This window comes from Abramis brama (genome assembly GCF_963993115.1).
Source record: "Abramis brama genome assembly, chromosome: 15".
Taxonomy (NCBI): domain Eukaryota; kingdom Metazoa; phylum Chordata; class Actinopteri; order Cypriniformes; family Leuciscidae; genus Abramis; species Abramis brama.
The window spans coordinates 7,362,771-7,375,630 of NC_139977.1; the positions used below are offsets into that span (position 1 = coordinate 7,362,771).

The 12,860-nt window shown below is 39.0% G+C and overlaps 1 protein-coding gene and 1 pseudogene across 2 annotated transcripts; both read left to right on the forward strand.

Annotated features, from left to right (window-relative positions):
• The first annotated feature begins 871 nt into the window (after positions 1-871).
• On the forward strand, positions 872-3,583 carry gpr34l (G protein-coupled receptor 34 like). Its single transcript, XM_084138012.1, has 2 exons — positions 872-956; positions 1,090-3,583. The coding sequence occupies exon 2, from the start codon at positions 1,159-1,161 to the stop codon at positions 2,140-2,142; it is 984 nt and encodes a 327-aa protein (XP_083994138.1). The 5' UTR covers positions 872-956; positions 1,090-1,158; the 3' UTR covers positions 2,143-3,583.
• Positions 3,584-9,570: 5,987 nt separating this feature from the next.
• On the forward strand, positions 9,571-11,028 carry LOC311098125 (putative G-protein coupled receptor 34; annotated as a pseudogene). Its single transcript, XR_014609510.1, has 2 exons — positions 9,571-9,709; positions 9,842-11,028. The product of XR_014609510.1 is annotated as a putative G-protein coupled receptor 34 (transcript).
• Positions 11,029-12,860: the final 1,832 nt, after the last annotated feature.

Consider the following 12,860-nt stretch of genomic DNA (forward strand, 5'->3'; position numbering starts at 1 on the left):
ATTTTGGGGTGGCACCCGGGGTGGCCAATCGCATGTCAGGGGTGTCCAGTGCCACCCCGGACCCCCCTCTGGCTCCGCCACTGACTGTATTGTTTTCACAGGTTAGATGGAATGTCTCCCGACAGTGTTGTGAAGCAGTCATTTTCCATTGTCTTTGCTTTGGTAAAATAAGTACTTGTTGAATTTGTGCTATCAGATGAAGTCAAACTGATTACTGAGAAAGTTTCAACTATGGTTATTCAATAAAGTAATTTTTACCATGACTTTGTCTGTTGATGATAAGTTTTGTATATCACACAAAACCTATCTCCTACAGGGAGATGAGTGAAGTCTTGCTTTTGCACTTGTCCCACAAGCAGTGCTTGTTTCACCTCAAATGCTTTTGTGTGGGAAAAAAATGTCACAAATTAGTTTTTCCCTTGCCTTGGAGCTGCAAGTTGAGGCCGTTCAACATTTCTGTCACATCTGTTAAAAGGCAAGGTCCCATTTCCATTCTGTGTCGATCAGTTCTGGGACAGTTTTGCCCATTGTCAGAAGAAAGGCGTTGGGGTTGAATGTTTAATATTAAGTCTACTAAACTTTTATGATGAAGTGTTTTTGTTAAGGTTATTGTAAGGTTGTTACAAGCCAAAGAACTCTAAAGTGTATATTCCTCAACTGTGCACAATGTTGGGGTAAAACAAGGCAATGGTCACCAATTCTCATTTGAGGCAATCAGACATTTCCTGTTCTCTGAGAGAGAGGAAGTGAGATTTGGTTTTCTAGAAACAAGTTTTGTTGAGCACTGTGACATCTGCTGGGGTTAACAGCAGCATCAACCACAGTTACCAGGCCTGACGTCACATACGGGCAGAGTCTCCTGCATAGGTGCAGAAGTTTCTGAACAGACATACACTTAGTCACTTGCTCAGTGACACTTAGTCACTTGCTCAGGCGCAAGCAAACCACTCACACAGGTAAGAGTGCTATTCTTTTCTTGGAATCTTAGCATTTGTCTTAGCAATTCAACAAGTTGTAGGAAAGATCAAGTAAGAACCTGTCAAAATGCAGACCATTCTTTAACTTTTTTTCCCAATTTTGCTTCATTAGGATCTCTGTGTGTCAAGATTTTTGAGGAGCAGTGGTCAGCAAGTGTACACCAATTTTTTGGCTGTCACAATGCTGCAGGAAGGCAATTTAACCTTGAATGAATCCTGCAAGATTCATGATGGCATACTTTCACCCTTCGTGCCCATTGGCTACATTGTCATCTGTTGCATCGGTCTGCTCTGCAACACCATCACCCTTTACATATTTTTCCTTCGGCGGCATACAGACTCTTCCATGGCCGTATACATGCGGCACCTTGCCCTGGCAGACACTCTGCTGGTCCTGTGTTTGCCCCTGCGGGTTTACTACCACAACAAAGTAGGTCCCTTCTACTTGTGCAAGGTGGTGGGGATCTTCTTCTACATCAACATGTATTCCAGCATCCTGTTCCTCAGCCTCATCAGTCTGGATCGCTACTTGAAAATCGTTAAGCCCGTTTGGGTGTTCAGCATCCAAAAGACCAAGTGGAGCCACATGGCAAGCTACATCATCTGGGCTGTCCTCATTTTAGGAACGTTCCCCTTTTTGACAAGCAACGGTCAGAATCATCCGTGCAACAAAGTTTGCTTCCACTTCCACAGCATGGGGACTGTCGGTGGGACCATTAACCTGACAACAGTGGTGTTCTTCCTTGTTTTTTATGTGACCTTTCTTTGTTTTTATGTGAAGATAACTAATAAACTCAGGACTATGTCCATGGGTAACGGTGACTCTAAGGCACAGAGTCGCAAAAAGAGGGTCATCATGAAGACTTTCTTGGTACCGGCCATTTTTACTTTGTGTTTCTTGCCTTACCATGCAATACGAATCCCATACGTTCTGGCTCAGCTGAACGTGATCAGGGATCTTCCTAGCCAACAATTGCTGCACATCTTAAATGAGAGTACCTTGCTACTGTCCACTCTAAATAGCTGCCTAGACCCAATTATCTATTACTTCTTAAACAGTGCGTACAGGAAAACCATACTCTGTGCCATTCAGGGCAAGTTTAAAAATATGTATGCTTTAAACAGAAGGAGAATCAGCATAAACCGCTCGCTTACTGAAATTTAGCCTTAGTCAAGTCAAGTCACCTTCATTTATATAGCGCTTTTAACAATATGAATTGTTTCAAAGCAGCTTTCAAGTGATAATCGGAAATCACTGTACAGTAACAGAGATTGTTTTGGCTTTACAGCAGCTCTAGGATAAAGTTAGTGTCCAGCTAAAGTTAGTTTTGATGGATTGATTCACTTCCATTGCGAAGATCATTAGTTATTAACTTAGGGGCCGCTAACACGACATCGTTCTAACAGAAAACCCTCAACGCGCTCCGGCCACCCATCCACACAAAACAGTGCCTGGTGGCTCGAGAACGCACTCCCGGAAATAGGTTCCAAGGTGCAAACGATTATCAGTTTTCTCTGCGCAAACCTCTCATCCTTAATGGATGAGTTTTCCATTTGTGACTACATTAATCAAATTTGGTAGATTCAACAATCTAAGATATTTAGTTTTAAATTATGTACACCATTGATTTGGGCACACATGACTGAATTTGTTTCATATGATCTAAAAAAAATGCAGGAAGTTATAATAAATAAAAAATAATCAGGTGTGTCTAAATCTCTGACTGGTAGTGTAAGTGTGTTTAAGAATTTATTGTGTTTCTGTAAACACTGAATATGTAGCTGAGCATTGTTCTCAAATGGGTTCGCTTCGATTCAGATTGTGTGGTGGTCCCAAAAACAATAACAAAATGGTATATCTAAAATTAAGAATGGATATATGTATGAAACTGCACAGGCCCAACAACATGTACAGTTATTTACATGATATAGGCTAAATAGGAAAATGAGAGTTTGATTTTTAAATGTGTTATTTCAATGCTTTTATGATTTCTGCAGCCACAAATTAAAAACAAATTGTGGTTGACACAAATCCTCATAATTTATCCTCATCGTAAGTGAACCTAGTGGGTAATTTTTTGTTCATTTATCATATTTTTGGGTATGTCACAGAACATGTCAGTGTTGGCATCTGTATTATTTGACTAGCTTCTACCAAGTAACATATTAATCTAATGCTTTTTAGATGCACAGCTGAGCTATTGACTTCAACAACAAAATATGGGAAGCATTACCAATCAATTGAGAACCACTGTGCTTGAGTACTCTGACTGTTTATTTGTGGATAGACTTTTTACATTTCCTTTATTAATGTATTTTACTGAGAGCATGACCATTATTTATGCAAGTACGAAAAAAAAAAAATACCTTTGTAAATGCTGTAGTTTTCCCTTGTGAAAAAGATCTTATGTGGTTGACATGTTTACTGTTGTATTATGAGTCAACCAAAGTGTGTGAAAATAAATGTATCTGCCAGTGTTTAAGTGTTAGCCACCAACTTTCTGTCTTAACATGAAAGTAATGTGGGGAAATGCTGATTAAAGGATATTTGCACTTTTTATTTAAACAATAGGCAAATAAAAAAAATGGTTGAATATTTTATTTTATTAACCTGACAACAGTGGTGTTCTTCCTTGTTTTTTATGTGGCCTTTCTTTGTTTTTATGTGAAGATAACTAATAAACTCAGGACTATGTCCATGGGTAACGGAGTCGCAAAAAGAGGGTCATCATGAAGACTTTCTTGGTACCGGCCATTTTTACTTTGTGTTTCTTGCCTTACCATGCAATACGAATCCCATACGTTCTGGCTCAGCTGAACGTGATCAGGGATCTTCCTAGTCAACAATTGCTGCACATCTTAAATGAGAGTACCTTGCTACTGTCCACTCTAAATAGCTGCCTAGACCCAATTATCTATTACTTCTTAAACAGTGCGTACAGGAAAACCATACTCTGTGCCATTCAGGGCAAGTTTAAAAATATGTATGCTTTAAACAGAAGGAGAATCAGCATAAACCGCTCGCTTACTGAAATTTAGCCTTAGTCAAGTCAAGTCACCTTCATTTATATAGCGCTTTTAACAATATGAATTGTTTCAAAGCAGCTTTACAGTGATAATAGGAAATTGCAGTAACAGAGATTGTTTAGGCTTTACAGCAGCTCTAGGATAAAGTTAGTGTCCAGCTATGACTGATTCACTTCCATTGCGAAGATCATTAGTTATTATTATAGATTCAACAATCTAAGATATTTAGTTTTAAATTATGTACACTATTGATTTGGGAACACATGACTGAATTTGTTTTATATGATCTAAAAAAAATGCAGGAAGTTATAATAAATAAAAAATAATCAGGTGTGTCCAAATCTCTGACTGGTAGTGTAAGTGTGTTTAAGAATTTATTGTGTTTCTGTAAACACTGAATATGTAGCTGAGCATTGTTCTCAAATGGGTTCGCTTTGATTCAGATTGTGTGGTGGTCCAAAAACAATAACAAAATGGTCTATCTAAAATTAAGAATGGATATATGTATGAAACTGCACAGGCCCAACAACATGTGCAGTTATTTACATGATATAGGCTAAATAGGAAAATGAGAGTTTGGTTTTTAAATGTGTTATTTCAATGCTTTTATGGTTTCTGCAGCCACAAATTAAAAACAAATTGTGGTTGACACAAATCCTCTTAATTTATCCTCGTAAGTGAACCTAGTGGGTAATTTTTTGTTCATTTATCATATTTTTGGGTATGTCACAGAACATGTCAGTGTTGGCATCTGTATTATTTGACTAGCTTCTACCTAGTAACATATTAATCTAATGCTTTTTAGATGCACAGCTGAGCTATTGACTTCATCAACAAAATATGGGAAGCATTACCAATCAATTGAGAACCACTGTGCTTGAGTACTCTGACTGTTTATTTGTGGATAGACTTTAGTAGTATTAACATATACATGTGTCACTTTTGATTGACTTATGACCTCCTTGTCATCCATGGCTGACAGGTCATCCGTGTCTCAAGAAATCAGTGTTTCTGATTTACAGTGGCAAACTGACTGAGATGTGTATGCCAGGTTGGTATAGCGATTCGTTGTGCTGTTGTCACATGTCCTCCCGTGGTGATGTCCTGTGGGGTTATTTTAAAAGACAAAACAGATCAAACAGATGTTAAATTCGACTTTTAATTGTTTTTACGGCTGGTTTAATGAGCTCACAGCTAGCCATTGAAGTTTTATGGGGGTGTTCCTTCCTGGTCTGCCTTTTCACACCTACGTCTCTACCTACATCTTGAATGTGATGTTTTAAATAAGGTTAGGGGTTAAGTCATTCTGCAACTTTCCTAATACAATGGCTGCTCCGAGAACTCCTAAAACCCCTAGAAAGTTTATGTGTATTTCGCCAACAAGAGGACCTGTTGAAATGAGAGAGGATCTAACTTTTGCTCCAAGGAAAACGCAAAATGTTAGCTTGACAAAGTTTCTTCATGAAGACAGAACTTTTGTGAAATGTGATTTCTCAATGTCTGGTAATCGTGTGGTGAGATATGCGTTTGACAAGGTGTTGCGTACTGTGAAACTCTACACGGCAGATGTTGGGGACGATTTTACATTGCAGGCCCCATGTCTGATTTTCCACGACAAAGACTGGTTTCTATTTTTCAACTACATTTGGAGAGATCTGAACGACTGTGGTGATGATCCGTTGTATGTCGCCGAGTGGGATGGCTTAACTCCTAACACAAGATTTTGTGTGGTCGGGGACCACAGTAAAAAGTTACCAGACGATTGTGTTTATATTTTTTGTTGCAACGACAAGACAAAGCTCTGCGAACGTGCGTGGCCTATTCGTGAATCTGAGCATCACATGTGCTACGACATGGAATTTTTGTTTCAGTGGAAAGATGTTTGTATGCTTGGCGACGTATTTACATGCATAGACAAGATGTTTAGATGGTGCGACATGTATGATCGTTACAGTTCTGTAAAGATTAAATTGTTTCATCCTGAGCAGGGCGTTACCAACCCCGAAGCCCGCCTCTTAACCCCACCCACATATTACAGTCATTAAAAAACGCTCACAGATCGGTACAATCGCTACATTCATTCACCATGTCTCAAGAATCTACAACTGTCTACTGCTACAGCGACAACCCTGAGGCTGCCCCGGCGATGCCTGATGACAATGCTACACCACTGGAGCCCCACCCACAAACTTGCGACAACAGTTGGTTGGATAAATTTTGCATGGATCTTGGATATCACAACCTGACCTTCCTTACAACACCACACGGCAACACTGGTATAATAGCTGGAGCAGCGGCCTTTGCTGGAATTGACAACACAGACAGTTGTATCCGCTCTGACGGATTCAAAATCATAAAAGCGACTGTTGTGGTCATTCTGGAACATGTCATCAACAAAAAGCTGAAAGAAATCTGTTTGGGTTGTGAAGTGGATCACCCCAGTCAGATTAGACACTCCTGCTTGTTTGAACCGGGTCCCTATTTCTTTGACGCCTACTTTGAGGAACTGACACATACGTTAAGCAGATTGTTGCTCAAGCATTGAGCCGTTGTGGTTTAAGGGTTCATCCCCAGAGGATTCAGGGTTCATTGGATGCTATTTTACATGAGTTTTCATTGTGGAAAAACTTTGTGACGTCAGAGAGAAAGTTGTGGACGTCAGCAGCGAGCAAATTGTCTATGGACAGTTGTGGACAGTTGGAAAGGTATTGTCCAAGTTGACTGACTGTAACACCAACATGGGAAATACGTGTTTTGCAACTGGACTGGCAAAGTGTCTAGTTAAACAACGTATTAGATGTGAGATGACCAGCTTGTTGTATAAAATCATTAATGAACGTGCCAATGTATCTGTTACTGTAAACAGATGTGCTGTTGATACCAAACGTTTTACAAACCTCAAGAAACAAATGTCTGTTGTAAGAACTGTGTCAAATGAATGGACAGATATTATGCGTTTATGCGGGTGAACCAGTTTGTGTAACTATCAGGAAATGTTTAGACCTGATGACTGAATGTGGCAGCTGTATTAGAATAGCTGATATATTGTGTTTGTGTACATATGTGACCGATCTATGTGTAGACATATTGACAAGAAACAATCAGACTGATGTTTGTGAAATTATTGAAACACTGGTTGATTACATTCTTGAGAAAAACATTGTGATGTGTATAAAATTTCTACACTACATTGATGCTGTATGATACCTTTTGTATCCTTTTACTGTTTAAGAAATAAAAACCCGAATCACTTAAACCCTCTGAGTTCTTCTTTTGTGGAGTGTGAAGAGGCAGTATGTCAGAAGAAATGAAAAAGACTTATTACACACCTTCTAACCCTGGATCTTTAGGGGGAAAAAAACGCTTAAAAGACGCTGTTTTAAAAGAAACGGGTGTTCGTTTAACCGATAAAGAAGTTTCAGACTGGCTAGCTGGTGAGGATGCGTATACACTACACAGAACAGCCCCACTAAAATACAAAAGGAATCGGGTTTTTGTCTATGGGTCAAGATAAATAAACATTGTCTATGGGTCACTTTAGGTCAAGATAAATAAACACTTTTTTTTTTTTTTTCTTTTTTTTTTTTAGTGTTTTCTAATACTTTAGGATAGTTCACACAGAGGGCATAAATCAAGCCAAAGAGGAGAGTAACAACTGTGGCAAAGGTCTTGCACATTATCCGGCCCAATCTGCTCTTATAGCACTACAGAGAAGCACCTTATATTTGGGTTTGAGTGGATAGTGGCAACATCACCTTCAACGATAGTTAAGATCTTCATCTTCTCCCCTTGTGAATGTCTTCTGGCTCCGTGTCCTGCAGTAGAAAATAAATCAGCATAAAATTATGGTCAATTTTAATTTAATTTTTTGAATTACGTTAGACCATAGAGAGTTCCTAAAGATGTGCTCAGGTAATTTCACATGAAAAGTAAAGGTGGTCATGTTTTGAAGCTTATTCAAATTCAGCAGTGGAACTAAAACTGATAAACGGAAAACATTTCCCATATCCATATCAGCATTGGTGTGATTGCCTGTGGCACTCGTCCACGGCAGAATCCATATCATTTAATGCTTTTTATTTTAGGTCATCCAAAATCGTACATGTATTAAGGCTCACATTCTGTTCATCACCCAAACTGATCGTATTGCATCCGTGAAGATTGGTTTAAATCACTAGAGTCATATGGATTACTTTCATGCTGCCTTTGTCACATCCACCGTCTGTCTTCCTCATCTGTCTCTGCACTACACTCCCCAGAATCCTCCTTGGCGCACACCTGCACTCACTCTCTTCTAAGTAGTAATCACCGTCACCTGGATCCCATCACCAGCTCACCTTTATATTCAGCACTCAGTCGCTCTTTGTCTGGTCTCGTTGATACACATCTCTAACATTGACACACAGACTCACCTCTTGTCAGCCGGATACTTACCTGCTTTCCCGATCTTCTTCAGCCTGGTTCATCTGCCTTCATCACCTGCAATAAGAGACATTATTATCATTGAGTTAAGTTACCATAGTTTATCTGTTATCTGCATACTCACCATTCTCCACTGGATCCGTTCCGTTCTGCAATAAAGCACTTAAAACTTACCTTCTTGTCTGCTTCCTGTACGAAACCTGACAGCCTTCATATCCATTATGGAGTTTAAAAGTATTGGACAAATATTGTGGACAAAAAAATACCTTCAATCCTTCAAAATATTTTTGTTCACCAGAAGAAAGTCAATTATTATTTTGAGACAAAATAAGGGGTGAGTAAATTTATTTTCTTCTATATATCTTCTATATTCATATTATACTCATTTTATTTACTCTGCAATTGCTACATTACTGTTTAACCTTATGATTGTGCACTGTATTGTTTTCACAGGTTAGATGGAATGTCTCCCGACAGTGTTGTGAAGCAGTCATTTTCCATTGTCTTTGCTTTGGTAAAATAAGTACTTGTTGAATTTGTGCTATCAGATGAAGTCAAACTGATTACTGAGAAAGTTTCAACTACGGTTATTCAATAAAGTAATTTTTACCATGACTTTGTCTGTTGATAAGTTTTGTATATCACACAAAACCTATCTCCTACAGGGAGATGAGTGAAGTCTTGCTTTTGCACTTGTCCCACAAGCAGTGCTTGTTTCACCTCAAATGCTTTTGTGTGGGAAAAAAAAGTCACAAATTAGTTTTTCCCTTGCCTTGGAGCTGCAAGTTGAGGCCGTTCAACATTTCTGTCACATCTGTTAAAAGGCAAGGTCCCATTTCCATTCTGTGTCGATCAGTTCTGGGACAGTTTTGCCCATTGTCAGAAGAAAGGCGTTGGGGTTGAATGTTTAATATTAAGTCTACTAAACTTTTATGATGAAGTGTTTTTGTTAAGGTTATTGTAAGGTTGTTACAAGCCAAAGAACTCTAAAGTGTATATTCCTCAACTGTGCACAATGTTGGGGTAAAACAAGGCAATGGTCACCAATTCTCATTTGAGGCAATCAGACATTTCCTGTTCTCTGAGAGGGAGGAAGTGAGATTTGGTTTTCTAGAAGCAAGTTTTGTTGAGCACTGTGACATCTGCTGGGGTTAACAGCAGCATCAACCACAGTTACCAGGCCTGACGTCACATACGGGCAGAGTCTCCTGCATAGGTGCAGAAGTTTCTGAACAGACATACACTTAGTCACTTGCTCAGGCGCAAGCAAACCACTCACACAGGTAAGAGTGCTATTCTTTTCTTGGAATCTTAGCATTTGTCCAATAGCAATTCAACAAGTTGTAGGAAAGATCAAGTAAGAACCTGTCAAAATGCAGACCATTCTTTGATCTTTTCCCCTTTTGCTTCATTAGGATCTCTGTGTGTCAAGATTTTTGAGGAGCAGTGGTCAGCAAGTGTACACCAATTTTTTGGCTGTCACAATGCTGCAGGAAGGCAATTTAACCTTGAACGAATCCTGCAAGATTCATGATGGCATACTTTCACCCTTCGTGCCCATTGGCTACATTGTCATCTGTTGCATCGGTCTGCTCTGCAACACCATCACCCTTTACATATTTTTCCTTCGGCGGCATACAGACTCTTCCATGGCCGTATACATGCGGCACCTTGCCCTGGCAGACACTCTGCTGGTCCTGTGTTTGCCCCTGCGGGTTTACTACCACAACAAAGTAGGTCCCTTCTACTTGTGCAAGGTGGTGGGGATCTTCTTCTACATCAACATGTATTCCAGCATCCTGTTCCTCAGCCTCATCAGTCTGGATCGCTACTTGAAAATCGTTAAGCCCGTTAGGGTGTTCAGCATCCAAAAGACCAAGTGGAGCCACATGGCAAGCTACATCATCTGGGCTGTCCTCATTTTAGGAACGATCCCCTTTTTGATAAGCAACAGTCAGAATCATCCGTGCAACAAAGTTTGCTTCCACTTCCACAGCAAGGGGACTGTCGGTGGGACCATTAACCTGACAACAGTGGTGTTCTTCCTTGTTTTTTATGTGGCCTTTCTTTGTTTTTATGTGAAGATAACTAATAAACTCAGGACTATGTCCATGGGTAACTGTGACTCTAAGGCACAGAGTCGCAAAAAGAGGGTCATCATGAAGACTTTCTTGGTACCGGCCATTTTTACTGTGTGTTTCTTGCCTTACCATGCAATACGAATCCCATACGTTCTGGCTCAGCTGAACGTGATCAGGGATCTTCCTAGTCAACAATTGTTGCACATCTTAAATGAGAGTACCTTGCTACTGTCCACTCTAAATAGCTGCCTAGACCCAATTATCTATTACTTCTTAAACAGTGCGTACAGGAAAACCATACTCTGCCATTCAGGGCAAGTTTAAAAATATGTATGCTTTAAACAGAAGGAGAATCAGCATAAACCGCTCGCTTACTGAAATTTAGCCTTAGTCAAGTCACCTTCATGCATTTAGCACTTTTAACAATATGAATTGTTTCAAAGCAGCTTTACAGTGATAATAGGAAATTACAGTAACAGAGATTGTTTTGGCTTTACAGCAGCTCTAGGATAAAGTTAGTGTCCAGCTAATGTTAGTTCTTATTGATTGATTCACTTCCAATGCGAATATCATTAGTTATTAACTTAGGGGCCGCTAACACGACATCGTTCTAACAGAAAACCCTCAACGCGCTCCGGCCACCCATCCACACAAAACAGTGCCTGGTGGCTCGAGAACGCACTCCCGGAAATAGGTTCCAAGGTGCAAACGATTATCAGTTTTCTCTGCGCAAACCTCTCATCCTTAATGGATGAGTTTTCCATTTGTGACTACATTAATCAATTTTTGTAGATTCAACAATCTAAGATATTTAGTTTTAAATTATGTACACTATTGATTTGGGAACACATGACTGAATTTGTTTCATATGATCTAAAAAAAATGCAGGAAGTTATAATAAATAAAAAATAATCAGGTGTGTCTAAATCTCTGACTGGTAGTGTAAGTGTGTTTAAGAATTTATTGTGTTTCTGTAAACACTGAATATGTAGCTGAGCATTGTTCTCAGATGGCTTCGCTTTGATTCAGATTGTGTGGTGGTCCCAAAAACAATAACAAAATGGTCTATCTAAAATTAAGAATGGATATATTTATGAAACTGCACAGGCCCAACAACATGTGCAGTTATTTACATGATAGGAATAGGAAATAGGAAAATGAGAGTTTGATTTCTAAATGTTTTATTTCAATGCTTTTATGGTTTCTGCAGCCACAAATTAAAAACCTAGTGGGTAATTTTTTGTTCATTTATCATATTTTTGGGTATGTCACAGAACATGTCAGTGTTGGCATCTGTATTATTTGACTAGCTTCTACCTAGTAACATATTAATCTAATGCTTTTTAGATGCACAGCTGAGCTATTGACTTCAACAACAAAATATGGGAAGCATTACCAATCAATTGAGAACCACTGTGCTTGAGTACTCTGTTTATTTGTGGATAGACTTTTTACATTTCCTTTATTAATGTATTTTACTGAGAGCATGACCATTATTTATGCAAGTACGAAAAAAATTACCTTTGCAAATGCTGTAGTTTTCCCTTGTGAAAAAGATCTTATGTGGTTGACATGTTTACTGTTGTATTATGAGTCAACCATGTTCAGAGCTACCTTAACCTAATGTTAGGCCCCAGGGCTGAGAGGTTTTGTAGGCCCCCCATCCCCTCGATTTATAAAGTCTCATTTAAAAAAAAGTGTAATATCTAGGTAATCTACATCACAAAATGCATTAGTTTCTTTCGAGACCTACAACAGTGAGTTTTCCCTCTTTGAGCCAGAAAACACCATAATATTGTTATTAACATATCACTGAGCCCACTTGAGCATAAACACAAGACACTTTATTTAACAACCACACACAGCAACTAAATTTCAACTTAATGCAAATGAGAAGCGATTTTCACGAGCGACAACCAGGAAAGAAGCCTTTCAGTGGAGCTCAGCTCCCGTCACCATCTCGAGTGCAGTGCAGGCAAGACAGAAGAGTTCGAGGGCGATTTCACTGTTTTATATGATTTGACTGTAACTAACCACAAACATGGATATAATAAAATGATGCATGGAAAAGAAACTGTCGACAGTCTCAGTGAGTTTAATTAATACATTTATAGTTCGAGTGTTGTAGTTTTATAATGCAAGTTTAGCACTGCTGCAGTTCATTTTACAGTTTCCCCTGCATTATGTTGAATATTAGGGACAAGAAAATTGATTATTTGTTGGATGACATTTTAGTAATTTATGACAGTATGAGTGAGTTTAATTTGTAGATTGATCGATCGTTAATCTAGTAAATTATTGAATCCACTGAACACTGCTGTGTGGTAATATAAAAGCACTCTCCCAACAGAAT